Below are 27,434 nucleotides of genomic sequence, written 5' to 3' on the forward strand. Positions count from 1 at the left end.
ACCTCTGTGACATCTGCTCAGGCAGAGGGGCTTGGAGCATGAAACAAGAGTGCGCACAGGGGAGGAAGCACAGGTGCCAGGGCTGTGGGCCCACAGCACGGCCACTGCCGAGAGCAGAGCCCTGCCTTGTCCCCAAGATGCCACCATCCTGCCCTCCCTGGTGCAGCCGTGGTGCCACCCCAGCACAGCGTCCTCCACACTTGTCTGCTGTAGCAGCAGGACTCTGCTTGGCCACGGAGGCTTAAAACCAGCGCTGTGTCACCATCACCACCCCTGTGCTGAAGTCCCCTCTGCCCCACTGTCCCCAGCTTGGCTGCCAGAAGGCTAAACCCCATCACCTTGGGGGGGCAAAGCAGCCTCTCCCCCCGATGGGCCCCTGGGGTCAGGTTCACCCAGCAGCAGACCCAGATTAGAGCCTCCCATCGCCCCCCCTGCGCTCCCCAGGGATTACAGCCCCTTTAATCGCCCCAAGGCATTAACCCACATCGGCACAAGCCGGTCCCTTCCCTGATCCCTGGGCTGGACCCACTGGGTGCCGAAGGGCACCCAGACACTGCCCTGGCATCCGTGTCCTGGGGAGCAGCCCCTACGGCACAGCCGAGCCCCCGCACGCCCTCGGGACTCGGAAGGATTTAGCCTTAAACCAGACACGTGAAGTCAGGAAGATTTATTCCAGTAAACAGAATTTCTCAACAACACCCGATCGCGACACACAGACAAAACATCCACAGGAAGGAGTTCCACAAAATACAGCTTAAAAAAAACCAGTGTGATTGGAAAACTCTTACTTTGGAAAACAAAGAGTCTATTGAGAAGCCTTTAAATTAGACAGTGTTGGATCAAACCCTGATCGGCTCTGTGTCCCGGAGTGAGCGGGAGCAGAGGGGATGATTATTGCTTGCTGCACTGGCTCCAGGCACACTCCCCTCTCCCTGAAGAGCCCCGGGGCGGGGGTCCCCGCAACGCCAGGAGCCCCAACCCTCCTTGCTGGGGGGTGAAGGGACGGGGTCAGCGTGGACGGAGCTTGCCAGGCAGGGACCAGACACCCCGGGAGGGATCGCAGTGGGCGGGCAGGGGGTTTGAAGTCACTAAAAGCCTCGTGTTTTGCAGTTAAAGGGCATTTTTTTTTTTGGTGGGGAGCTCAAATGAAGATGGGGTTTGGGGTGAGGAAGGATCGGGGAACAGCAGGGATCAGATGTGGTGGGCATCAGCCCACCCTAAATGATGATCCCTCCCCCCCAACTCCTGTTTGTGCCTATGAGGGTGGGCAGGGCTGGAGGAGCCCCGCGGGACGGGCTCAGGGGAGGGGGCAACCCCACAGCACCCTAAACTCACCGCCCAGGACCCTGCAGCGGGGCTACTCGCTGGCCATTGAGCTCCGTCCCTCGGGCCAGGGTGGACGGGGCAGCCCCGCAGCCCCTCCGGGAGCCTGTGGCAAGGAGGAAGAGGAGGAGGAGGATGCGGGAGAGGTGGGTGCGAGGCGGGGGCCACGGACCCTCACAGGTTGCTGAACAGTTCGTTTTTCTTGCTCCAGTCCATCTGGGGCGCCCGCTTGCTGGTGCGCTTCTGGTGCGCCCGCTCCTTGGCCACCGCCAGCGGGATGTCAAGGTCCAGGACAGGGTCGGATGCTGAATGGCGCTTGTCATCCTCCTGTGCCTCCGGCTGGGGAGCAAGAGGCTGCGTCAGCTCCTCTGCGCCCCCCAGTACAGCCCCACTGGGGGGCTCAGCCCAGAGCTCGTGTTCCACCTCCCCCCAGCACCCCCAGCCCTACCTCGCTGTGGGTCTCGTTGGAGGCAGGGGACGTGGCCAGTGGCCCAGGGCTGGCCGGGCTCTCGGCCACCGAGTCGGACTGCGGCTCCGCACCGTTTTCCTGGGGGAGAGCAAACGTGAGTTCCCAGGGTTTGGGAGCTGCGAGTCCACCTGGGGGCTGCAAAATCCTCCCCACACATAATCCCCCTCAAACTCCAGGCTCAAATGTCTCCTGCGCTGCACAGCCAGGACAGGGAAGGATTAAGCCCCAGCCTGACTGCCCCGGCTTTAGTGGGAGCACGGCAGCCGCAGGGCTGAATGCTTCTTCCAGGGTGCCCAACCTGGCAGCACCGTGAGGAGGAAGAAGGGAGGCACTGCAACCACCATCACAACACCCAGCCCTCCAGGCAAACCCCTTCCCAGTGGCATCTGCTCGTGTGACAGCCTGGGAGCATCGATGTCCCCGGCGGCATCACCCGAATGGGGAAAGGGGACAGCTCAGCAGGCAGGGTCCCTGCACAGGGAGCGGCAGAAATGGGATTGAAAGCAAGACGAGGCTTCTCTTACCTTCCCTACATCACCATTGGCAACTGGTTCTGGCAAGGGACCTGCAGGGTGAGGATACGGGCGCTGGGTGAGGATGCGCTCGCTCTGCCCCTCGCTGGGTCCCCAGTTCTTTAACCCACCCCTCGCAGCCAGCCCCACAGCACGGGGGGATGCAGCCGGACACATCCCCGTGGAACCCACCGTCCTCCCACAACCACCGGGATATTAGGAAAGGGGCCACGGCTGAGCCAAAGCTGCAGAGGAGAGCGAAGGGCGGACGGTGCCCGAGCCATGACCCCTGCCCGATGTAACCCAAGGCCATAAACTCGCCTTTACCCCAGCGCCCACGGCAGCCCCACTGCCCCTGCACGGGTGACTCCGCTTGGCCCCGGGGTGACGAGACCTCCCCCTGCTCCCAAGGCTCAGAGACACCCCCAGCACCTCCAGGTTTGGGGACAAGGTGACACGGAGCCAGCAGAGGTGGCACAACCCCCTCCCCTCCCCGCAGCGCAGCCCCCAGCCCACCTGCCAGGTGCTCCTCCGAGGGCACCACCTTGCACTTCTTGAAGAACTCGTCTGTGAGGACATCCACCACCAGCAGCTTGGTCTCGTCGCCGCCTGCCTTGATGGCTGCCACCACGTCGGCATGCTGCTTGCCCTCCATGCACACCCCGTTCACCTGCGGGCACGGCACCACAGCACCGCTGGGACCAGGGGACATCGCCCCTCGGCAGCTCCACCAGCCTGGGTGCCAGCCGCAGCCCCGGCACGGCCACTCCACAGCCCCCCGCAGGTATCCGGAGCCTTGCGAGGATTAGCAGTGAAGGCAGCAAAACCTTATTAAAGGCAGATTTTCCTCTAAGCGATTAGCACGGCATCGTACGGGTAAATCTGGCAGCGAGCGCCTGGCAGGACAGGGACCCGGGGTTGGCGCAGGAGACGGGCACAAAGCCCTCGTGCCACGGCACGCAGAGACTCCAAAGCTTCACCCCGGACGAGGCAGCAGACCCACACGCCCTGGCGAGCAGCGGGGCTGGAGCTGCCCTCGTGGAGTCACCATCCCGCCTGGCACAAACCCCGTCTGTCTGGCATCGCGGCTCGGAGCCATCGTGCACCTTGTCCTCAGGCTGCCCCACCCCAGGGACAGCCCAAGGACACTGTGCTGCCATCAATTAACCCACAGCGGGCTAATTAGAGCCAAGTACCAGCCCTCTGCGCCCCTGGGTGGGGACAGGGACCAGCAGGCTGGTGCGGGTGAGTGGCTTCACGGTGAGTCACGGACAGCACCGGGACACCGCGCACCGTCCCGGCAAAGGGCGCGCCCCTCCCGGGTACCGGGATGGGAGAAGCACCGAGCGTCTTGGGGAGACGCCTGCCCCGGCGTACCTCGATGATGCGGTCCTGAGCGGCCAGTCCCGCGGCCTCGGCCGGCGAGTCGGGGTCGACAGCGCGTACGTACTGCCCCGGGCGGCTCCTGTCACTGTGCAAGTTGAAGCCGTAGCCATTGGGGCCCTTCTTCATGTGGCAGAGCCGGGGCCGCAGCTCCTCCTGCAACAGGGACAGCCGTGAGGAAGCCACTCCCGGACCCCCCAGAGCATCAGGACCCCCAGGTGCCAGGTTGGGCGGCAGGGACGGCACCCCTAGGTGGCCACCGGCACCCACAGACACCTCCAGTTGGAGCACAGGGGCCCGAAACACCCTATGAACCCAGGCTCCAGGTAATTAATTAGGCACAGCGCATGCTAATTGCAACAGAACATTAAGGAAACATAATTATGTGTGTCCTCAGACCAGGCTCTTCCTTTTGCGATCAGGATTGCAACTGCCACGTAACAGTGGAGGAGGAAACACAGCCCAGACTGCTGGGAAGCACCTCCACCTCTCCCCATCCCACCAGGAATGCTTTAAATACCAGAGAAACATAGAATCCCTGAGTCTTTTAAGAACCCCCAGGGCTGGGGACTCCACCTGAGAGAGAAATTCTTCCTGATGTCCAATCTGAACCTGCCCTGACGCAACTTGAGGCCATTTCCTCTCGTCCTATCTCCTGTCACTTGGGGGAAGAGACCAACCCCCACCTCTACAACCTCCTTTCAGGCAGTTCTAGACAGCGATGAGGTCTCCCCTCAGCCCCCTCTTCTCCAGGCTAAATAACCCCATGTCCCTCAGCCACTCCACGTGTGAGTTGTTCTCCAGCCCCTCCACCCCAGTCCCAGCCATGGGTACAGGTCCCATCACCTCCTCGCAAGCTGTCACCCCCTCCACGGCAAACCTAGCCATGGGACAAGTGGTCCCCCCGCCCCAAGCACCTCGCTGCCGGCAGGGAAGGGGCTGACGGGGCTCGGGGAGGCAGCTGGGGTCTGGACGGGGCCACCCCACACCCCAACGCCCGGCACGACCCTCCGTGATTGCAAAAGAGAGAAACCAGCTCGACCAGGACAGCACGGCGTGGGATGTTCACGGCTCTAGGAAGCAACACCCAGCTCACCCGCGTCTGGTTTCACCCCAACCTGTGGATCCACCAGCACCCGAGGAACCCAACTGGGGCAGCCCCGGCCCCACAGGATCCCTTTGGGAGCAGCAGGGGAAGCAGGAGCTGCCTCCACTCGCCCGTCAGGGAGTGCGATGCTCAGGAAGCACCAGAGGAACCAGGCGAGATGAACCGGCACCTGCGTGCAGCACCGTCCAGACTGCTCTGAGCCCAGAACCCAGGCACACTTCTACACCTTAATACAGAAAATGGTTTGATCCTGCCTTGACCACCAGCCCCTGGGCTTTGGTGGGGCCCTCCCTGCAGCCAAGCCACGCTCAAGCGCCTGAAACATTCCTCACCGGGGCATTTAATACCTATTTTTTCCTCTGAGATTGTTCGTTCTCCTTTGGTACCCACAGCATCCCCGGGGACACGCACTGCAAGAATTTCCCCTACCATACTCTTCACCCCCCATACAGCACACGCACTTAGAATCATAGAATCACTGCATTATGGAATCACTGAGGCTGGAAAAGCCCTCTCAGCTCACCCAGTTCAGCCACCAGCCCAACCCCACTGTGCCTGCTAAACCATGTCCCCAACCGCCACGGCCACACAGCTTTGAACCCTTCCAAGGCTGAAGACTCCCCCACTACCCTCTGCCACGGCTTCACAGCTCCGTCAGCAAAGAAATTGTTCCTAATCCCCAATCTAAACCTCCCATGGCTTCTTGACATAAAATCCCCTTTGTTCCTGCCAGGAATCTGGATGCCGGGGTGCTGGCACCCCGCGTCCGGCAGTGCCGCGGTGGCACAGGGCCCCACATGCGCCGTGCTGACGCCTTTACAATGCTGCGATAAAACCCCGTCCTCTTGCACAACGCTTCCCGGCGTGGTTAAGGCTGAACGCCACGCCAGCACCGCTCGCCAACGCCCTGGGGAGGGAGGCGTACGGGTCTGCCGGGGACACGCAGGACCTGCTCCACGCGGCACTCACGGCCCCAACGTGGCTCGTGGCGTCTCCGCCGCAGTGCGTTCCCTCGCTGCACGGGTGCTGTACCCCTCTCCGTGCCCTGGCAGCAGGGTTACGGGGCGCCCGGGCTGCTGCGGCTGCACTCTCCTCCCCGGGAGCCACTCCTAGCACGGATGGGGACTTGGAAGACCCTAAACAAGGCCAAAACTCAAGAGCTGGTGGAGCCTGGAGGAAGGCAGCGCCTCCTCAGGTCCCTGCCCTGGGAAGGGGGGTTCGGGCTCTGCAAGCACCCACGCTCCCAGCGCCCTTGGCAGCACCACGGGGTTGCTCCACACCGATAGCTCAGGACAAAGCCCAAGGGAGCACCCGGCAAGCGGCGCTGGCAGCGCGCCCGGGCAAGGAGGAGGAGGAGGGAGGGCTTCCTCCCACCAGTACTAACCAAACCCCAGCAGCTCCAGCTCCCAGAGACACTGGGAGCACGGATTTGGGAGGGGAGAGGGATGGTCTGATCGTGGCAGCGAGGAGGCACCAAGCCCTCAAAGGCAGCAGCACCCGGAGCGAGGGCAGCCCAGCTGAGCTGTGACCCAGGTCCCCAGCGCCCTCGCGCCAGCGGCTGGCACTCCTCCACCCCAGCATGCCAGGCTGCTTTCCCTCTCCCCAAACCCTCGTGCCAGCAGAAATCCTGCTGGCAGCATCGTTCTGCCTCCCTGAGAGAAAAATATAAATGCATCCGATCCACCAGGGGCTGTATCCTGCCCGCTGTGGGGTGATGGACCCGCGGTACAGCACTCCATCCCATCCCCCTGGCCAGACGAGACCCAAGGAGTGAGGGTTTCGGGGATGCAGAGAAGCCCCACAGCTGTGGAAGAGCAGGGAAATGGGAATATCCCCAACTACCCCAAGCTGTTGCATCCTCTCCTCCATCGCCAGCAGCCCTCCCGCGGCGCTGGGCACACGTTAGCGGCACAGCCTCATTACAAACAATTACAGCCTCCGGTCGGGAGGGTGATGGGGGAAGTGGGATTAGCACAGACACCCCAGGGGTGGCAGATCCCACTTGGGATGGGGAGCTCGGTGGCATCGCATCCCTATTCCTGCCCTGGGGCATCTCCAGCTCCTTCTCCCTCTGGGAGCACAGAGCATCCCACCCCAGCACCTTTGGGTGCCTGGCAGGAACACTCACCCCAGGGACGGGGGGCCTCCAGCTGCACTGAATGCCAGGATCTGCTCCCCAGCTCCCCAACAGCAACTTCAGGGCAGCTTTTGAAGCCCCAGTTCCCAGGGAAATCCCTGCAGCCCTACAAGCAGCAACAAGCCTGGCGGCCGCAGCATTCCCACTCACTCAACGAGAACACGACAGCTCCGAGGACGCCCAGGCCAGCAAATTCACACGAGCCCTGAGATCCGGCGCAGGCGTTTGGGCTTCATACAAAGGGGATGCAAAGCAGCCTCCTCGCAGCATCCCTGTCACGTCCCGTTCGGCTGGAGCTGCTTTTCATGCAGCTGCCTGGAGAGGCAATTTTATTCATTCCCTAATTAGACACCAGCTCCCCCCCACTGCGACGCTCCCAAACGGGGGGATCTGCTCTCTTATCCCCCAAAACCCAGCCCGGGGAGGCTCACGGGGGTTTTACGGAGAGGAATAAGCTTTGCTGGCAGGAAGGGCTCTAATTTAGCACTAAATTTGCAAGAGGGAAGCCCGGGGTCGGTCGCAGAAGCTTTGCCCTGGTGAAAGCAGCCCCTGTGCCAGGGCGCTGCTCCGCCGACGCTGTTCGGCGTGTGAGAAGCTTTCTCAAGGCGCATCCGAGCAGCGAAAGCCTCCGGAAACACAAGCAGGGCGAGGATGAGCTGTCGAGGCTCCTGGTCAAGTGCTGGGGACAGTCCCCTGGCACAGGGGGTGTGAAACCATCACCGCAGCAGAGGGGGGCGCGGATCGGCTCCCCAGGTGCCTCCAGGGAGGGTCAAACCCTCCACCCCAGCGCCAGGGGATCTGAACGCCCAGAGAATGAGAAGGGAGCCCATAACAACCCCCCAGACCACCTCCTGCCACACTGGGATCCACGCAGGTGTCCAGGCACCATGGAATCCAGACCCCCCAGGACTCTGCTGGGTTTGGAGAGAGGTTGGATCCCGCTCTGAGGTGGGAGATGTTGAACCCTCGCTCGGACCCAGGTGCTGCTGGCAGCCAGCGACTCCAGGCTCGTTACGCAAATAAACCCAAGCCCAGCCCAATAAAGCAAACAGGACTCTGACACATGCAAACTCCTGCTCCGCAACACGGCAATCCCAGGAAACCCCACGACCCCGCGGTGCTGGGATGGCGCTGGTGGGGGCTGCGGGCACCGGCTGCGCGCCAGCGGCCGGAACAGGCACACCAGTGTTCCCAGCTCGCCGCAGAGAGATCCCTTTCTGCCCGCTCCCGTTTGGCTCGGCATTCCGCCTGGCATCTTCCCACCCTGCTCGGTGGGCGCCTGGCTGGGAGACATCTGCAAACCCTTGGCCTTGGCTCTGCTGCTCCGAGCACCCAGCCCTGCCCCCAGCTGCAAGATTTCCTGCTACCTGTTGAGAAACCATCTGGGGCCACACAGCAACGTCACCCGCGTCGCTTCCTGCTCCTGAGCAGAGAGAAAACACCTGCAGTAACTCCGCACGGGCTGCACCCCAATCCTGCGCCCCACTGAGCCCCTGGGGCAGCTCCAGCCGGGGCCGTGCGCCCCACTGAGCCCCTGGGGCAGCTCCAGAGGGGGCCGTGCGCCCCACTGAGCCCCTGGGGCAGCTCCAGAGGGGGCCGTGCGCCCCACTGAGCCCCTGGGGCAGCTCCAGCTTCTCACGCTCTTTGCATGGTCCAAGCAGGTTTGCACCCCACAGCGTGTCGGGGCCCCATCTCCCATGGGGGCTGCACATCCTCAGCCCCCAGACCTGGCAAAGGACTCGCCTGAGCTGCGTTAACCACATCCTTTTCATTTCTCCCAACCCATGGAGAGATTTCCGAGTGGAAACACAGCAAAGACAGCGCCGCTGGCCCCAAGGGAGCACTGGCACCCGGGGGGCCTGGGACAGAGCAGAGGGACCAGGGATGCCACAGGCAACAGCGAGGGCGCGGGGCAGTGACACGGGCAGAGCCGGGTTGTCCCCAGCAGGGAGGTGCTGGAGTGGAGCTGAGGCAGGGCAGGGATGAGGCCAACGCCTGCAGCTGATCAGGGGACAACAGGCAGTCAGCACAGGTTTAAAGTCCAACAGGAAACAATAAAAAACAGCTGATCCTCAGCAGAACCCTCCATGACAGCAGCCCAATGAGGCAACAAAGTCCACTCAGGGCTCAGCATCAGCACCAGGAGAGCCCCACGGCACCAATCCTGCAGCAGCAGCGGGGGGGGGGCTCAGCCCATCACCGGGGATGGTGCCAGAGTCCCGCCCGCTCCTCAGAAGGTCCCCCACCCCGGGAACACGAGGAGCCCGCTTCCCAGGAAAGCCAGCCTCCCTCTGTCCTAACAACAAACACGTTCTTGCTGGGTAAACACAAAGCGGCCCCGAGCGTCTCTTAGGAACTGCTCTGCGCAGGGAAGTTCAGCCGTTTCTCAACTCCTCACCTTTCTCCATCGCTTTGTTTGCACAACTGCCAACTCCCCCGCGCCGGGACCAGAGGGGACCGCGCACCCCGGGAGGATGCGAGCATGGGATGGGAGGGACCTCACAGCCCATCCAGTTCCACGGGCAGGGACACCTCCCACTGGATCAGGGGCTCCGAGCCCCATCCAACCTGGCCTGGAACCCCTCCAGGGATGGGGCACCACCACTGCTCTGGGCACCCTGGGCCAGGGCCTCCCCACCCGCACAGGGAAACGTTTCTCCCCAAGATCTTATCTCAATCTCCCCTCTTTCAGCTGAGAACCGTTCCCCTCGTCCTGTCCCTGCCCTCCTCAGCTTTCCTGGAGCCCCTTTCAGCGCTGGAAGCTGCTCCAAGGTCTCCCCACAGCCTCCTCTTCTCCAGGCTGAACAACCCCAACTCTCTCGGCCTCTTTCCACAAGGTGCTCCAGCCCCGTGATCACCTCTGTTGCCCTCAAAGCCCGATCCCATCCCCTCCCGCAGCAGAGACCCGACACACTCAGCGCACAAGCGACTCCCACCAACGCCTGCAGCCACAGCCCCCGCGAAACCCCCTCTCCCACCGCTTCCCGCGGCATTTCGGGACGGGGGGACGCCACTCTCCCCCCGCCACCCCGGCCCTCGCTCCCACTGCTTCTCCCGCCCGTTCTCCCGGCACGGAGGCACCGGAGGGCGCCGGGACTCGCGGGGCTGCTCGGATGCGGCTCCGCCCCGCTCGCCGCCGCGGGGGAGGGCGAGGAGCGAACCCCCCTCATTTACACCCGAACAGGAGGGGCAGCGGGGCGCGGCGAGCGCGGCAGCGGCGCTTAAAGCAAAGCGAGAAAAGACGAGCCGAAAGCGAAACCGCCCGGGGCGAACGCGGCGACTCCCGCTCGCCCGGTGGAAGGCGACAACGGGGCCGGCCCGGGGGGGGTCCCACACCGCCTAAAACGGCCACCACACCCCCAGAAGAGCCTCTCCCCGGCCCCCCTCACCCGCTGGCCGCTGCCGCTGGGCTCCCGCGCCGGGGGCTCCGCGGGCTCCGGGGCTGTCGGGGTCTCGCTCCCGGCTTCGCTCCGCTTCTGCAGCTGCTCATCGGCCACCGGATCGACGACGAGGAGGCTGACGGCGCCGTCGGCGGCGCGGATCCGTTCCACCACCTGCTGGTGGCTCTCCCGCTCCACGTTCTCGCCGTCCACCTCCACCAGCCGGTCCCCGGCGCGCAGCCCCGAGCGCTCGGCCGGCGACCCCGCCTCCACCAGCCGGATGAACTGGCCCGGCTTGCCCTTCTCGCCGTGCAGGTGGAAGCCGTAGCCGTCCGGCCCCCGCTGGAGGCGGCACAGCCGCGCCGCGGGGCCCGCGCTGCTGCTCATGGCGGGAGCGCCCGCGCCGACAATCCCCCTCCGGTCTGCGCCGCCCGTGCCCCGCGCGGCCCTATTTATACCCGGGGCGCGGCGAGCGCCGCACGGCGGCCAATCGGAGAGCGCGGAGGGGCGGGGATGGCCAAATAAGGTGAGTTGTGGGCGGGGTTTATATGTTTGGAGGCGTGGTCCTCCGTGAGTGGGTGGTGTTATGCAAATGAGATGAGCGCCGCCAGGTCGTCCCGGGGGAGGGGGAGCGGGGTCCTGCGAGCCCCGTGGGGCAGGGACACCCCCATGTGGGGCAGGGACACCTCTATATGGGGCAGGGACACCCTCATATGGGGCTGGGACACCCCCATGTGGGGCAGGGACACCCCCATGTGGGGCAGGGACACCTCTATATGGGGCAGGGACACCCCCATATGGGGCTGGGACACCCCCTGTGGGGCTGCATTGCTCCCATGTGGGGCAGGGACACCCCCATGTGGGGCAGGGACACCTCTATGTGGGGCAGGGACACCCCATATGGGGCTGGGACACCCCCTGTGGGGCTGCATCGCTCCCATGTGGGGCAGGGACACCCCATGTGGGGCAGGCACACCCTGTGTGGGGCCAGATCGCTTGTGTGTGGGGCAGGGACACCCTTATGTGGTGCCAGGATGTGCCCCTGTGCAGATGGAATGATTCGTGTGGGGATGAGACACCCCGAAAGGGGCCGGGACACCCTGTATGGGGTTGGATCTCTCCTGTGTGGGGCTGGGACACCCCCCCGTGGGGCCGGATCACTCCCGTGTGAGGCCAGGACACCCTCCCGGTGGGGCTGCATCGTTCCTGTGTGGGTCCAGGACAGCCCCTGTGGGGCCAAATCTCTCCCCCAGGACTACACCCACCTCTCCCCATCATCCCACTCCCCTCAGGGCACGTCCAGGCTGGCACCCCTCAGCACCCCGGGACTCCTCCTCCCCGTCCCCTCCTGAGGGATGCTCTGAGCTTCATCAGCAAAATATAAACCCAAACAGAAACTGCGTGGGAAAGCGGATGAGAGGCCGTTATCACCGGTAACCGTCTGTGGGGCAGAGACAAGAGAGCAGCCCTGCTCCCCCCAGCAGCCTTTGGCCCCGCTCTGCACCCTGGAGCTGGTGCCAAAGGGTGTGGAGATGTGGGACCATCCACGAGCTCTGCCCCAACGCCGATGCGCTCGGCTCACAGCCTGGGAAGCAGAAGTGGCTGCAGGGGGTTATGAGAGGGTGAGATCCTGGAGTGAAGAGGGTGAGATCCTCCGGTTTCGGGTCAGCCAGGGCAGGGCAAGGTGAAGCGCAAGGCTGGGCTGCTCCAGCTCCTCTGGGCTGTTGGTGCCAGGCAGAGACGCCTCCAGGATCGTCCCAGAACGGCTGTTATCGAGGCACCATCAGTGTCTTCCACTTTCTGGCTGAAGTCCAGACGGGCCAAAGGTCCCCTGGGCCGCTGGGATGGCTCTGAACTGTGCCACAGAGGGGCGAGGGAGGAGGTTGGACTTGGTGATCTCCGAGGTCTTTTCCAACCTTAACGATTCCACGAGGTGACGGCTTCACGCCGCAGGACGTGACCCTCCTGGACAGCCCCACTTCGAGCCCCTCTGCGGGATCCCCAGTGGCCAAGAAACCCCCTGTGCAGGGCTGGCTGTGCTCCAGCTCCGCCGGTGGCGCACGGGGGGCTCATTTGTTTCCTCCACTCGGTTGAGCATTTGCCCGCAGCCACTCGGCCCTGAGAAAGGGGGCAGAGAGGAATCTCACAGCGTCCGATGCCCGCAGAGAGGAGAAGCAGGGCAAGCGTGCCACGGCACAGCCCCACGCAGCTGGAGGGGTCCATCGCCCCCGGCACCACCACGGCACAGCGGGTCCTGGGTGGCACAGGGCGGGGAACGCTTTCGGGCAGAGCTGCCCCACATCAGGAAACAAAACCCAGAGCCAAGAGGGCTGTTTCGAGCGCTGGACCGTGATAAGGAAGAAAGACAGCAACAAAGGAAACAGCCGGAGCTGTGGGTCCTGCGGGACGCGGCAGCACCCGTGCACCCCAGCTGCCTCCCCCTGCCCTCAGCAGCTCAGCGTGGCGTTACCGGAGCTCGGGCTGGAGGGGGGAGACCAGAAAAGAGCCAACGTCTGTTTGTGTTGAAGCCATCCAGCATTTTTTGCAGACATCAGCCAAGCGGCAGCGGCGATGCCATTGGTGGGAAGACGGAGTTATTTGGGGAATGCTGGATTCCGCACCATGAGAACAGCAGGGGAGGAGGGTGGTTTTAATTTAACAGGGCATGTTTACTCTTCCCCTCTCACCTTTGGACTGTCTGAAATGTGCAACGAAAGCCCCCGAGGGGAGGAAGGGGCTGCGGGTTCTTCCCCCTCCCCACGGCTCCCCCGGCCCTGCGCTCAGCACCCTCCCACGGCACAGACCCGGGGCAGGGATTTCTCACGCAATAATAAAAGGCGCAGGCAGATGCAAAGCCTCGAAAATACTCAGCTTTAGTCTGTAAACTTGCAAAGAGACACCGAGCAGAGGCGAAGGAGGCCCCAGGGCCAGCGAGAGGCGAGCGGCTCCGGGCACGGGGCCAGGGAAGATGCTGGCGGGGATGGACGTGCCGGTTGGTCCCTCACTCCTACGCGCAGCAGGGCTGTACCCTCCGCAGCTGTCCTGCACAACTTTGGCTAAAAAACCAAATATCCACTGTCCCACTGCCCAGGACAGTGCCCAGGGTGCGGCGAGGCGAGGGCTGAGCACCTCCCGTGCAAGGACAGGCTGAGAGAGTCGGGGTTGGAGAAGAGGGCTCCAGGGGGACCTTAGAGCAGCTTCCAGTATGGAAAGGAGCTCCAAGAAAGCTGGGGAGGGGTTCTTGATCAGGGACTGCAGGGACAGGTTGAGGGGAATGGTTTGGAGCTGAAAGAGGGGAGATTGAGATGAGCCCTCTGCTTTTCAGACTGGGTTTCAGCTCTTTGCCAGCGGCGTGAAGGAGCAGTTGCATTGCATGTGCAGAAAAACCCGGCACCGCGGGCACCTCCAGCCCAGCCCCTGGGAGGCCAGAGATGGTTTGGTTTGGAGGGGTTAAAAAGAAAAAGGCTTCTTTGGTTAAAAAAAAAAAAAAAAAGCAACACTTCTAATTCCTGCAGCTCCAAAATGGGGGTAATAAAGGTTTTTCCAAATTGCCGTGTGTGCCAGCAGTGCCCCAAGCATCGCTCTGCGAGTTTTCTTTCCCCCTCCAGCTGCGTGGGCAGGCATCGGGCTTGGCTGGATGCTCCCCCATCCCAGTCCTTGCCTCCAGCAGAACTGGGACACAGCGGGGGCACCGCTGCCCTGGCAGTGGCAGGGGGATAAAAGCCGACAGCAGCAACCGCAGCCGCAAGGATCCATGGCTGAGCGCGGGCAGCGCCTGCACCAGGTGTGGGGGGAAGCCAGAGCCCCCCAGCACCGGGGCGTGGGGGCTGGATCAGGCCCTTCCAGCGGGACCAGAGCAGGGCTGGCCGTGGGGCAGGAGAGAGTCAGCGGCTGCGTGGGGCTCACCCACAGCACACACACGGCCCGCCAGACGCTCCAGGGGGGCCTCAGCTGCGCACGGGGCCGTATCCTGCATCCTGCTGGGTGATGGAGGCGTCACCGCGGCTCGCTGGCCAGGCTGGCGGGCGTCACACCATGGTTACTGCCCCGGTGGCACACAGCAGGCTCCGGGCATCGCTCTGCAGGGCAGCAGGATCCGGCCCCTGGCTCCTGGCAGCGTGGGGATGGCTCTCCACACGCCCGCTGCTCCGCATTGTCCTGTCCAGGCCCGGCTTGTCGGAGCCCCGCTCCCTCGGGCGCTCGAGGGCAGGATTGGGCCCCGCTCCTCCCGGCCGCGCTCAGGCAAAGGCACAGCAGCCGGATTTCTTCTTCTGCGACTCGATGTAGTCACGGATCTCGAAGCGGGGCTCGTCCGGCTGCTGCGCCGCGCGCTGCTTCAGCTCCCTGGGGCGGGGGGGCTGCGTTACCCTCACCCATCCGCCCCAGAGCCCGTGCGGGAGGCGATGGGGCTGCAGGGACCCCTCCCTCGGCCCCCGGGCACTCACTTGGCGATGGCCAGGAACGCCAGCTCCACGTTCATGCCCGTCTTGGCGCTCGTCTCCATGAAAGGCACCCCGTACTCCTGCGAGGGCGGCACAGCCCCGTCAGCATCCAGCCCCAAAATACCCTCCAGCCCCTCCGAATCCTCCCCGTCACCTGGGCGAGGCCTGGGGACAAAGAGCCGTCCCCTGCCTGCCTTGCCCTCGGTCTTGCACGCAAGGGGCTGCCACGCTGTGTGCGCGAGAGCCGGGCAGGACCGGGCGCCCGCAGAGGGGACGGCGGGGGCTGCGGCTGGGTTAGGCGTGAGGCACAGCTCACCCGGGCCAGCGACGCTCCATCCTCCGTCCTCACGGCCCTCTCGCTGCTCACGTCAGCCTGCGGAGGGAAGGGAGGTGTCCCCGTGTGCCAGCGCCAGCAAGCAGGTGTGGGTGTGCAGGGACCAGGAACATCCAGCGCCCAGGGGAGCATCTGGAGCCTGGAGGCAACCAGGACGCAGGGGTCTTCTCTGCTGGGCATCACTCAGGGACTCAAAGGACATCCGGTCTCATGGGAAAATCGAGCACCCAGTTGGGCACTGGGTACCCAGCAGCATCTGGGACCTCTGGAGAGGATCTGGGACCTCTGGAGAGGATCTGGGACTTGGGGCTGCCTGGGATCCTGGGCTGCATCCAGGCCCTGGGTGGGCATCCCGCACCCAGCAGCATCCCTTCCCGGGAGCCTCAGCCAGAGGGATGGCAAGGACAGGGCAGGGCTGGCACAACACGGCAAAATGCGGGGTGAAGGGGCCCTGCACGCACCTTATTGCCCAACAGCATGATGACCACGTCTTTCTGGGCATACTCGTGGATCTCCGTCAGCCAGGCCTGTGGGGCAGCGCCGGGGTGAGCGGTACCCCCGTCCCTCCCCTCTCAGCCCTCACACCCCACCACAAGAATTGGGAGAATGACTTTTTTTTTTGGCATGGGAACCATTCCAGCCAAACAGTCCTGAAAATGCCCTATCCCCTGGCTATGGCCCAAGCCCACACGTAGTTCACGTCCATCCCAAGCTGCATTTTCTCCCCCCGGCCATTTACCCAGGGCAGAGCTCCCAACCAGCCGCTCCGGCCAAAACAGCCGGCGCTGGTGTGGAAAACGAGCTTCAAACTGCCCTGAGCCCCCAGCAAACCGCACGGGGCACCCACGACCTCAATCCCTGGAGAAACATGCTCCCGAGCCACGGGGGGACTCACTCGGATGTTGTCAAAGGACATCTTGCTGGTGATATCGTAGAGCAGGAGCAGGGCTGGAAGGGAAGAGGCAGAGGCACTGACCCGCTGCGGGGGAGTGCTCTACCTCGTCCCCTCTGCTGGACCCCAAACTCACCTTGCGCATCCCTGTAGTAGGCATGAGTGATACTGCGGAAACGCTCCTGTCCTGCTGTGTCCCAGATCTGCCGAGAAGCCGCCCCAGTGAGAGCAGAGAGGGCAATCCCCCCGGCTGGAGGTACCCCTGTGGCTCCCAGCCCCACTGCATCTGGCTGGGAATTGCTCACCCCTTCCCAAAGCTCACCTGCAACTTCACCTTCACACCATCCACAGCCACCACTTTGTTCTGTGAAAGAGAAGGAGAGCACATCCATCAGCCCAAAGGCCCTCGGAGTGGGCGCTGGCTGCCCCAGCCCTGCGGATGCTCTGCCCCGGCCGGCGGGATGGAGCCGGGCTGCCCGTGGGGTTGGATGTTGGAGCCTCACTGCTACAGCCCCTGGTCCTGCTGGTTGGGCTGTGACGCTGCATGGTGGCTACAGGGACATCCCAGAACAACATCCCCTTGTGCCAGGGTGGAGAAGGGCAGGATCAGGCCCTGATGGAGACAGGATGGCAAGGTCCCAGCCTGCTTTGGAGCTGATGCCTCCCTCACTCATCTCCAGCAGCCAGCACCCCATCCCGCAGCTCCTGACCCCAGCGAGCTGGCTAACGGCGCAGGCTGTCCCGCAAAGCCCTGGGACACCACCCTGTCCCAGCTCCTGCCAGGCAGCTCCAGGCTTGTGGCATCCAGGGGACGATGAGCAGAGCCGGGCAAGCGGGAAGGGTTTGCACAAACCACATGCAAATGTGTGTCTATTAATAACCTCCTGGCAGGCTTTTATAATGCTCGCCCACCGTAAAGCCCCGACCCTTCTGCCACGGTTCCACGTGCTGGAGGAACAGTGACGCACTAAAAATGAGGGCTATTTGCAGCGATTTAAGGACACTGCGAGCTGCCTGGGGACACTCCGTGGGCGATGCTGGGCACCCAGCTCAGGTTTCCTTGCTGGTGGGAGTCTTGCTTTGCCCTTAAAGGCGGTTGCACGCACTGAGCGGAGGGCTGCAGGTGGCACACAGATTTATCCGACCCGCGGGAGGCAACGTCCCAGGTTGGGGGGGTTCACAGCCAGGTATTGGGACTGGGAGAGGGAAGAGGGGTTCACAAGGGAGTGTGGAAGGCAGCTATCAGGGCTTATGCAAGCACTGTATCCAACTCGGAAGCACAAGGGCTTCTCTCCAGAGGCCAGAAGAAAAGCACAAGCTACCAAAGGGTTATTTTAAGACTCCTAAAAATTGCACTTGGAGGGATGGTTCTGGAAGGAGAAGACCCCTATAAATAATTTCAGTGCCTAGAATTGTTTTAAATGGAAATTCAGCTCTTGTGGAGATGACAAAGTTAGAGAAAATGGCCTGAATAACACAAAACCATGCGCTAGGAGACTCTGGGAATTGCGCACGAGCCGTGAGCTGCTGGAGGGCACAGCGGCACGAGGCAGAGCGGGTACCTACGAGCTCACAACACCCCCGGGGCCACCAGCGCTGAGCCCAACAGCGAGATGGGGCAGATTTCCCCTCTTTAGTGGGAGGGGAGGCCACGAGAGCCCTCCGAAGCGAACCCACAGCCCTCTCTCCCCTTGGCCCCCGCTCACCAACCCCTCCTGCAAGCGCAGCCTGGGCAGAAAGGCAGCAGAAACCGAGAGCAGCTGCGGAGGCAGCGGAAGCGCTGACCGCGCTCGATATGTGTCGGCAGCCGCAGGCAGAGCCCTGCCCGGGGACACCCCCGTGACTTGCTGAAACGCCGCTCTGCCCTGGGCTGCAAACAGCTTTGCCTGCCTCAACATCCCCAGAGAGACCCTGCAGCTGAAATCATGTGAACAGGGAGCAGCAGGAGGGTTTAAACAGGATCCGGTGACCTTAACAACTCCTCCGCAGCCCATTCAAGCCCTTCCAAGGTACAAAATTACAGCAACCGATGTTTGCCCCCCAAGATTGCTGCCTTCAGCCCAGGCAGCGCAGCGTGCCGGCCGCCCACCGCACCCCCAGCCCACGCACCCCCCGGGATGGGCTAAACTGAGGCGTTTTGCTGATTTAAAGGCAAGAGTTGGTGTTCCCAGAGGGCTCTTCCATCTGTTACTGCTCTCTCAGGGAGAGGAGGAAGGGTTTCAGCAAGCGCCTGCAGCCGGTTCGGAGGTTATTTGGGGTGGAGGGCCTGGAAACCGCCCATCCGCCCTTCCCAGCACCCTGAACCGGCCGAGGCGGGCAAGGGGCCGGCAGCCTGGTGGTCTCACCCGGAAATCTATGCCCACGGTGGCTATGAACGTCCTGGAGAGAAAGGCCCCGTCTTTGAACTGGAGCAGGAAGCAGGTTTTCCCCACGCCTGAGTCTCCAAGTAACATCACCTGCAAGACGGGGGCGGCGAGAGGCGTCAGCGGGGCCGGGGCAGCCATCCCCGGTCCCCTGGGTCGCTCCATTTCTTTCCCAAGGGCTGATCCTGCTGGGTCTGGGGAGCCCTGTGCCATCTGGGGATGGGATGGGGTGAGATGGGATAGGGTGGGATGGGATGGGGATGGGACAGGACCCCCTCGGTGCATCCAAGCGGTGCCCAGGACCGCAGAGCAGCCCCAAACCACCGGAGAGGGGGGCAGAGGATGAGGAGACCTGGTGGGAAGGCAAATACCACAGCATGAAGAGATGTCTCCTGGCCGACCCTTGGCCGTGTCCCAGCCCAGGAGGCTCCTGGAGAACCAGCCACAGCTCCCGGACACGTGGAGCCGCCTCTGCCCACGCTGTGCCCCGAGCCCAGGTGTGCCCAGCCCACGGGGTGATGCACGGCTTGGGCAAACCCCGCTGCGTCCGGGACTCTCGCCCTGTCGGTGCCCAGGGCCCTGCGTGCCAGAGACCAAAGCAAACACAGCACCTTTCCTCCTCCTGCTAAGCAAACAGGCTCAGCCGGGGCTCCCCGACTGCTCCTGCACCGCCAGCGCCGGGCAGGCGGCAGCGGCACCGACACCGGCCTCCGAACACGCAGCCGCCCCCAGCGCCGCGCTCTGCTTCCCGCGCGGGCAGCAGCCCTTCCCTGCCCAGCAATAATTAACCCGGTGCTGATTGCATCTCTCTCCTGCCCGAACACGGCAGCGAGCAGGGCTCCAGCGAGAATGTGATGGAATCGGAGAATCACAGAATCACTGAGGCTGCAAAAGACCTCTGAGCTCATCCCGTCCAACCCCCAACACAACCTCACCGCCTCTGTTAAACAACGTCCTGAAGTGCCACCTCTACACACGGTTGGAACCCCACAGGGACGGAGGCTCCCCCACCGCCCTGGGCAGCCTCTGCCAGGGCTTCACCACTCCGTCAGCAAAGAAATTGTTCCTAATATCCAATCTAAACCTCTCCTGGCACAATTTGATGTCATTTCCTCAGACCTCATCACTTGTTCCTTCGGAGCAGAGCCCAGCACTCACCTCACCGCAACCTCCTTCCTGGCAGCTGCCTCTTCTCCCCTCAGCCTTCTCCCTCAGTGCTCCTCACAATCCCACCCTGTGGGGATGCTGGAGCTGGGATGGTGAACCCCTACGGTCCTGCTTCCCCAGAGCCTGGTGGACACAGCAAACCACAGCCACACTCCGCAGGGATGGTGCAGCGTACGGCAGCCAGAACCGGGGCTGGAAACGTTCTGCCTTCTGCCCGTCCACTTTGCCTGCCAAATCCTCCCTGGGACACCCCTGCCCAGCCCGTGGGAACACCACCAGCTCTGCCTCCACCTCGCTCCAGCTCAAACTGGCCACCGGCTTCCTCCCTCCACTGAAGGGAGCGGAGAGGATGGAGGTGAGGGTGTAAAAGTGGTCCGGGGAAGCTGGATGGCTCGGGGAGCCGGCTCAGCCGGGAGGGCTCGGGGCTGGCACCGTCACCGCTGGACGCAGCCCAGGGGGTCCATATTCAATTTTATTTTCATTAAATGAAATAAGAGGTTCCCCCACCCCACGTCCCCCCGTGCTGCTGGGAGAGGGGGGTTCCCCCACCGGAACGTGGCCGGGGCGCGGGGTTTGCGGGGGGCTGTGGGTGCTGGGCTGCACCCAGGGAAGGGCAGGGGGGCTTCCAGAGGGCAGAGCTCGGCTGTACCCCCCGAGGGAGCCCCACCGCCCATCAGCCGAGTCCCCAAAAAGCCCTATTTCTGCATTGAGGCGGGAACCCCCCCAGACGCCGGGCAGGGGGGAGCAGGGCTGAGGGTCTGCTGGGGCCACCAAATCCTTCCTCCCCCTTCCCCAGCCCCCAGCCTCCCCTCCAGGACCCTCCCGGTCTCCCCTGGGCCTGGGGGTCAACCTCTATCCCCGGTGGGGCTGGGGGCTCCAAGCCCTTTGTCCCCCGCACCCCCGCGCCACCTCCCACCTTGCCAGCCAGCTCGTAGTCGCGGGGCAGCGCCAGGAGGGTCCTGCTGCCCATCGGGGGGTCCCCGGTGCCCATCAGGGGGTCCCCGGTGCACATAGCCCCACTCATGATGTGTCTGAGCGGAGCTGCTGAGTCCCAGGAGCAGCCGCCCCACCCGCCGCCTTCCTCCTCCTCCTCTCCCTCCTCCTCCCTGGCCAATGCCACCCTCGAGGCTGTGCCCCGGCCACCTCCTCGCCCAGCCCGGCCCCGGGGTGAGGAAGAGGAGGCTCAAGGCTGGAAATCTGCCCCCCTGCACGTCTCCATCCAGGACTTTGGGGTGCTCGGGTTTGCACAGAGAGCAGCCCCGGTGTGAGGAGCTCGGAGCCAATGGGCAGAGCTGGAGAACATCCCCCTGGGCACATGGATGGGGAGAGAAGGAGCCGCTCACCCCACAAATGAACAGCCCTCCCATCCTCGGCAGGGTGTGAGGATGGAGACCCCGGTGCCACCAAACCACCTCCTGCCATGAGATGGTGGGGATGGTGGGGATGGTGGGAATGGTGAGGATGGTGGGGATGGTGGGGATGGTGGGGATGGTGGGAATGGTGAGGATGGTGGGAATGGTGGGGATGGTGGGAATGGTGGGGATGGTGAGGATGGTGGGGATGGTGGGGATGGTGGGGATGACGGCTCCCGTTACCCACCCCACCAGCCCACCCGAGGGTGGGGGGCTCACCCCGACTGCTGCAGCCCCAACAGCCACCGAGCTGGGCCCCGGGTTTGCACCAAGGCGCAGCAACGCCAGGAGGAAACCAGCAGCAGCAGCCGTTAGCCGGAAGCCGAGCTGCGGTGAGGCGGTTCAGCGGCGCCTGGCCACGGCCGGGACGGCTGCCGGGGCTCCCGCTTCTCCCCAGCATCCGACACCCATCTTCAGGGCTCAACTCATAGCATGCTTCACCCGGGAAAAGCCCAAGCATGGTAACACGGGAGAAGTCTCAGGGAGAGCCAGGGATGTTGTGTTGCCTAAAAACACACTCCATGAAACGCCATCCAAGTCCATGCTCTACAACCTGCCGGGGTCTTCAAGCTTACAGGAGCTCCCAGCCCCCTCTGGCTTGTCTTCATAGAATCACGGAATGGTTTGGGCTGGAAGGGACCTCACAGCCCATCCAGTCCCACCCCTGCCATGGGCAGGGACACCTCCCACTGGATCAGGGGCTCCGAGCCCCATCCAACCTGGCCTGGAACCCCTCCAGGGATGGGGCACCACCACTGCTCTGGGCAACCCGGGCCAGGGCCTCCCCACCCTCACAGCAAAACATTTCTCCCTCGGATCTCATCTCAGTCTCCCCTCTTTCAGCTCAAAAGCGTTCGCCTTCATCCTGTCGCTGCCCTCCCTGATCCAGAGCCCCTCCTCAGCTTTCTTGGAGCCCCTCTCAGCACTGGAAGCTGCTCTAAGGTCCCCCTAGACCCTCCTTTTCTCCAGGCTGAAACACCCCAACTCCCTCAGCTATTTTCCCCAGTCCATCGCCCCACTGAGTCCCACTGCCCACACTGGTGCTGATCTCCAAACAACCCCCCCAGCCCTGCTCACGCTGGTAGGATTTCAGAGCGTGGATCTCCAGCCCGGCATGGAGCTGTGCTCCTCGCTGCTCTCCACACGTGGCCGCGGGAGGTCCGATGGCAGAGATGCCCTCTACAACAGCACTCGCCTCTGCACCTTGCCGGCTGCCAGCTCCTGACCAAGCCTTCCCTGGCCCCTCGGGAGAGGGAACCTGTATTTCCAGTCCCGTAACTGCGCTCGGACCCAGCTGGGGGATTTATAGTTCGTATTGCTCTTTGGCCAGCAAAGTGCCCAGAGCTGAAAGCCGCAGGCGCTCCGAGCTCCTGGAATCAGCCGAGCTCCCTTGCATCTGGGAGCTCGTGAGCTCGCCCTGCGCCCCACAGCAGCCGCCTCTGTGCTGAGCTGCGACAGCAGCTCCGTGGGGATGGGGAAAGGGTCTGGGATGTGCCGGAGGGGCTGGGCTGTCAGGCTGCCTTTGAGGAGTCTCCCAGTTCCTAAGAGAGCTCTGGGTCAAAGCCGAGTGACGGAGGTGCTCACAGAGTTGCCTGGACGGGGAAAGCACCTGGCTGAGCATCACCTCTGCACGCTGGCATTTGCTGCAGGACATTTGCGGAGCCCCGGCGCTGGGGACACACACACCAGAGCCGCTCGCCGTCCCACGGCAGCTCCGCAAATAGCTCTGGACCGCAGCCGAGTGCTTTTCCCAAGCGCCGCCACCATCTGCCTGGCTTTTCACAAGGGCCTCGGGGCCGCACAGGCTGGACACGGGCTGACTTCTCCCTGGAGGAGTGCGGTCACTCTGGAGGCGGCTTTCCATGTGCCATGCGAAGGGCTTTGCTTGGGCGCTGCCTCCATCCCCCCAGCAGCCCCAAGCACAGCTGCCCCCATCCTGCCAGCACGCACAGCAGAACCACCTCAACCAGCGCCACCAAACCGAACCCCATCAGTTCTTTGTGCTCAGCACCGCTCAGAATCATAGATTATCATTTGAGTGATGCTCCCCAAGGGCGAGCAAGGTTGCACAGCCCAGGGACCAGGCTCTTACCGTAAACCCAATGCCCACGGTGGCAGAGAAGGAGCCAGGGATGAACTTGCCCTGGTCAAACTGGACCAGTAGAGACGTCTTCCCCACGCCGCTGTCTCCGACCAGGATTGTCTGCAAGGACCGGGTAAAGAGGTGTCAGCATGGGGCAGCAGGCGATGCCCAAGCCGGCAGGCACGGTGTGCAGCTGAATGCTGGGTATTTGGGGAGGGGGTGCTGGGAGGCACTGAACACAGTGGGGCTGGGAGGGACCAGCCCGTCCCCAGCCCACGGCAGAGCCGCGCACCCCACGGCAGCCCCACTGCACAGCCCCACCCAGCAGCAGTTTGGCCCTACGGGCTGCTGAGGGAGCGTCAGTGCTATGGCCAGATGGCTCGTCCTGCTGCTCCCTGTCCTTCACTGTCACCTTTGGTCCTGCCGAGGAGGTATTTCCACCTCTCTGTAATAAATGAAATGTGGCCGAGGCTGAGCTTCGGGCAGGAACCTCACTGTGCCCTCTCGAAGCACAGAGAGGTGGAAGAGAAAGCAAAGCACTGCTCATTATGGAGAGTGAGCAGGAGAGATGCTCCTGCCCCAGCTCAGGAAGCTGCTGGCTTGCATAGTCCTGGTGGAAAACCTCTTTGGGAGGACTCTGATGGCACTGGATTAGGTCCAAAACCTTTTAATAAAGACAGCGTCTCCCGCAGCTGCTGCTCACAGCCAGTGCCAGAGCCACACAGCCTCACTGGGGCGGAGGGGCGGCTTCGTGCTCTTTTAATGCTGTGGGGCTGGCTCTGCACCTGGAGATTTCTGTGCCCCCCCTGACCAGAGGTTGGGCTGTTTGCAGATCCGCTGGGAGTTCAGAGCAGCCCCGTGGGCTGGGAGCCTGCTCGGGACCTGGGGTGACTTTGGGAGGCAGAAATCCCTGGGTGAAACACTCGCAGGTGAGTTAGAGGAGCTGCCTCACCCCTTCCCCTGGGGGGAATTTCCCCTCCCAAGTCGCCGCTGGCTTTGCGCTGGGGCCCAGGCACATTCCCGGTGCAGAAACAGGACCTGCCCGGGAGCAGCCCCATTGGGAATCACCCCAAGAGTTCACTCCAGCGGGGCTCCCGTGCGCGCTTTGGTGCTATACGCTCTTCCCAGGTAAAATACTGCTGCTGGGAGACGCAACACCACCAGCTTCACCCTGCAGCACCGTCTTTGGGAGCCATTAATGCAGAGAACAACATTAATTATAGAGGCAGAAGAGCTGGGTGGAATGAGCACCAGAAACCCTCCAGAGCCCAAGATTTACAGAGAACGTGTATAAAAGGCAGATTCCCCTATCAATAATTTAATTGGGATTTATAATAGAGACAACTCCTGAATTGCTTCATGACTTAATAATAACAGTAGTAAAAGTTGGCCTGAATAAGCTAAGACTTTCCTAACGACTGTCAGAAAATCTCCTGCTCTCAGTGGAGGAGCAGCACAGTGGAAACCGGCGTGGTCTTCCACGAGGTAAACGTAAAAGAAGAACGAAAACCCCACTGTGGAGTGGATCCCTCTTCACACCTCAAATTAGGGCTAATTCAGACTTAGACAAATCGCTGCTGGCTCAGTGTGAGTTGCAGAGATGAGACAGAGCGACGGGACAGCGAGGCAAAGCCACCGAGACCCCTCCGCTGGTGGCAGTCAGCAGAGGGGAGGTTTTGGTCTAACATGCCCAGGGAGGAAAGGATTTTGCACAGCTGCCAAGGCAGCATCGGGAGGCGATCGCTGCATTTCCAGTGCCAGCCAAGTAGGAGGAGATCTGGGACAGCACGTGTGGGTTGAGGTTATTTTCCCAGTTCATTTTTGAGCTTTAGCATGCAGCAGCAGGGCCTGAGCTAAATGCAGCTAGTAGGAACCCCAGAGCACAAAACCGAGTCCTAGAGGATGCGGGGAGGAGAGAGGTGCCCTCCACGGGCGCTTCGACTGCTCTCAGAGAGCTGCTGAACCCCCAGACCTGAAGGTTTTCCCCCAGGTCAGCAGGATTTGTCACCATAAATTGCAGCGTGTAGGTGAAGCCCAGCACAGAGCACTGCCTGCAGAGCTCAGCCGAGACGCGGCGTCGGAGAGGACCGAGAGCGAAGCCATGGCTGCCGTTGGCCCTCGCTGCCCTCCTCTCACGGTCTCTCAGGGACGCATTACCACGACTTTTTCCCACCTGCTTTATATACAAAATGCTCTGCCTCTCCGCTGCTCCAGGGCAACTTGGATGCTGCTGTCCTGTGCCACAGGGAAACCTCAGGGCTGCTCTCGCCCCGCCGGTGGCCGAGCCCCGTAAGCCGGTCTGAGGCAGAGCCCAGCGCTCGCTGCCAGCCCAGCGCAGCCCTTGCTCTGCCAGAGGCTGTTTCCCTGCAGACATGAGCTCTAGGGCTGCACACCAAAACTAAAGCTGGCTCAGGTTAGACGGGGGATCCCTGTCTGCAACCCCCCTGCTGACTCCTCGGATCAAGCGTGGCTCAAGGGCAGGCGCCTCGCTCCGTGGGGCTTGTTCCACCTAAATGGATCCAAGTGTATAACAGAAGGAAGAAGGATTTGGCAATGGGTCAAAAGCACCTGAAAGCAGAATCTTTTACTTGATGTGAAGTGAAACTTTTCTGGAACAGCCCAGAACAAACCTCCTCTGCCGTTCTCACCTTGATTTGCTCCTGGGCGTGGAGCCTGGGTTTAGCCACCAACAAGAAATCACTTAACCTTTGCCTTGAGAGTGCAAAGCTCTCTCTGAGTTTCTCAGCACATCTGAAATGCGATTCCTCGCTCAGAAAGGAGATCTAGCAAGCTATTGGCTGTCGTACAGCCCTGGAGCAAGAGCAGGCTTGTTTCTGCATGACAAGCAACCCAGCCAGAAGCGGCAGCAAAATACCAAGGGAAACAGCAGGTAACATGGGACTGGGATGGTTATTTGCCTGGGCAGCTCTTCTGCCCAGAGACTCATTTCCACCAATGTCATTCCTTTAGTGCAGCAGCTGGAAAAGAGAGAGTTAAGGCTTTGCAAAGAATCAAAGTTCCTTGAGTCATCCCTGGAGGCTCGTCCTACGTACTCGGTGTACAACAGAAATGAGAGCTGCTAGTAATGGATCTTTTCCTGCTAATCAAGGGCTGGGCACATTGCCCCGAGTACACCGGAATGTATCATGGGCTGTTTGTGAAGCGGGACCCACACAGCCCCAGTCCTGCTCTGCCCCAGGGCTGTTGGTCCCTGCAGTCACACTGGGGACTGCAGCAAAGCAGCACGAGGGCTGCAAGAAGGAGCCATGGGTGGATCTGGCAGAGATCAGGGTCTCCTCCGTGTCTCCTGGAGCTGCAGGGCAGCGTCTGACTGCAGGGAGAAAAAACCCCACTCCAGCAGAGCCCGCAACGAAGCCTGAGCATCCGCGTCTTGAGGGAGCAGCACCAACCGCTCCCTCTGCAACGTGGAGTTACAAAACACAGTCCCTGGGACGCTGCAGGAAAAGAGGCTTTTAGAGTAAGGAGGGCAGGGATGGACGTCTCCGGGGACACAACTATTTCATGGCAGGACTGTCCCAGCTCCTTATGCTGGCTCTGGCAAACAGAGCCCTGGGGTGCAGTCCCCCCTAACCCCCCAGCGCCTGTGGAGGACAGCGAGCGAGGCTGAACGCAGGCTGCACCGCGGGGATGAACCCTTTCCAGCGCTCCTGACAGCTTTGCTTTGCAGACACACCGGACTCTGCCGCCGGGAGGTGGCGGGGACCGAGCCCGGCGGGTTGCCCAGCCCCGTCTGCAGGGAACGGGGGGAAGAACAGCAACCGCATCTTCCCACCACCCCACCGGCGTGGGGGTGGACCGCAACGGGGGAAGAAAAGCAACGAGGGGAGGGGGGGACACAGTTTGCTGGAAGTTTCAAGCGGTCACCCGACCCCAACGGTTGCTTTCACCACCCCCCGCCCACCCTCCCGTGCCCCCCCCCCCCAGCCCCCCCCCAGCCCTACCTTGTGGAGCAGAGCCTCGTTGTAGCCGCCGCCCCGGGCCGCCATGGCCGGGGTGCACGGGCCGCTGCTGCAGCACCGCGGACAGCGCCCGGCCCCGCCGGCAGAGCCCGGCCCCGCCCGGCCCGGTCCGCTACGGCTCAGTACGGCCCGGTCACCTTAGTACCGGTACGGCTCAGTACGGTCCGGTCCTGTCAGTCCCGGCACCGTCAGTCCCAGCCCGGTATGGCTCAGCCCTGCCCGGTTCCGTTAACGTCCTGGCTCGGTCCGGCCCAATCCCCTCAGTTCCGGCTTGGTCCCGTTAGTCCCGGTCAGGTGCGGCTCGGTCTGGTCCGGTCCCGTTAGTGCCGGTCCAGAACGGCTCGGTCTGGCCCAGTACCGTTAGCACCGGTGTGGCACGGCTCGGTTCTGTCAGTCCCAGACCGATACAGCTCATCGGGCTGCGCAGGGGCCGCGGTTCGGCACCGCAC

General features: G+C 62.8%; 3 protein-coding genes across 7 annotated transcripts; all 3 read right to left on the reverse strand.

The window, feature by feature from the left end:
* Window positions 1-650: 650 nt before the first annotated feature.
* Window positions 651-10,746, reverse strand: NHERF1 (NHERF family PDZ scaffold protein 1). The gene is made up of 6 exons (XM_054083435.1): window positions 10,322-10,746; window positions 3,682-3,843; window positions 2,821-2,974; window positions 2,317-2,357; window positions 1,772-1,870; window positions 651-1,662 (listed from the first exon to the last, which is right to left on the reverse strand). The coding sequence occupies exons 1-6, from the start codon at window positions 10,697-10,699 to the stop codon at window positions 1,498-1,500; spliced, it is 999 nt and encodes a 332-aa protein (XP_053939410.1). The 5' UTR covers window positions 10,700-10,746; the 3' UTR covers window positions 651-1,497.
* Window positions 4,277-22,589, reverse strand: LOC128853988 (uncharacterized). The gene is made up of 2 exons (XM_054083433.1): window positions 21,563-22,589; window positions 4,277-9,430 (listed from the first exon to the last, which is right to left on the reverse strand). Exon 2 carries the CDS (start codon window positions 8,702-8,704, stop codon window positions 7,649-7,651), a length of 1,056 nt encoding a protein of 351 aa, XP_053939408.1. The 5' UTR covers window positions 8,705-9,430; window positions 21,563-22,589; the 3' UTR covers window positions 4,277-7,648.
* On the reverse strand, window positions 13,063-27,434 carry RAB37 (RAB37, member RAS oncogene family). Of its 5 annotated transcripts, XM_054083429.1 has the most exons (11): window positions 27,150-27,434; window positions 26,968-27,114; window positions 23,015-23,125; window positions 18,326-18,436; window positions 16,303-16,344; window positions 16,117-16,183; window positions 15,984-16,036; window positions 15,550-15,615; window positions 15,071-15,127; window positions 14,758-14,834; window positions 13,063-14,656 (listed from the first exon to the last, which is right to left on the reverse strand). In XM_054083429.1, the coding sequence occupies exons 2-11, from the start codon at window positions 27,010-27,012 to the stop codon at window positions 14,551-14,553; spliced, it is 735 nt and encodes a 244-aa protein (XP_053939404.1). In that variant the 5' UTR covers window positions 27,013-27,114; window positions 27,150-27,434; the 3' UTR covers window positions 13,063-14,550. The 5 variants fall into 5 exon arrangements, with proteins under 5 accessions (XP_053939404.1, XP_053939407.1, XP_053939405.1 ...); XM_054083432.1 differs by lacking the exons at window positions 23,015-23,125; window positions 26,968-27,114; window positions 27,150-27,434 and adding an exon at window positions 21,142-21,571; XM_054083430.1 differs by lacking the exons at window positions 23,015-23,125; window positions 26,968-27,114; window positions 27,150-27,434 and adding an exon at window positions 20,427-20,585.

This window comes from Cuculus canorus, chromosome 18 (assembly GCF_017976375.1).
Source record: "Cuculus canorus isolate bCucCan1 chromosome 18, bCucCan1.pri, whole genome shotgun sequence".
Classification (NCBI taxonomy): domain Eukaryota; kingdom Metazoa; phylum Chordata; class Aves; order Cuculiformes; family Cuculidae; genus Cuculus; species Cuculus canorus.

Excerpts from the sequence above, each read along its gene's own strand:
- RAB37 (XM_054083428.1), bottom strand. The coding sequence starts at position 19,251 with ATGAGCTCAGAGGTCTTTTGCAGCCTCAGTGATTCTGTGATTCTCCGA. Across the intron at positions 15,128-15,549 it reads TCATGCTGTTGGGCAATAAG|GCTGACGTGAGCAGCGAGAG; the intron begins GTGCGTGCAGGG and ends TTCCCTCCGCAG. Across the intron at positions 14,657-14,757 it reads GCGTTCCTGGCCATCGCCAA|GGAGCTGAAGCAGCGCGCGG; the intron begins GTGAGTGCCCGG and ends CCCCCGCCCCAG.
- NHERF1 (XM_054083435.1), bottom strand. The coding sequence starts at position 10,699 with ATGAGCAGCAGCGCGGGCCCCGCGGCGCGGCTGTGCCGCCTCCAGCGG. Across the intron at positions 3,844-10,321 it reads CCAGCGGCAGCGGCCAGCGG|GAGGAGCTGCGGCCCCGGCT; the intron begins GTGAGGGGGGCC and ends TCCCTGTTGCAG. Across the intron at positions 1,663-1,771 it reads CCAACGAGACCCACAGCGAG|CCGGAGGCACAGGAGGATGA; the intron begins GTAGGGCTGGGG and ends CTTGCTCCCCAG.
- LOC128853988 (XM_054083433.1), bottom strand. The coding sequence starts at position 8,704 with ATGAAAAGGATGTGGTTAACGCAGCTCAGGCGAGTCCTTTGCCAGGTC.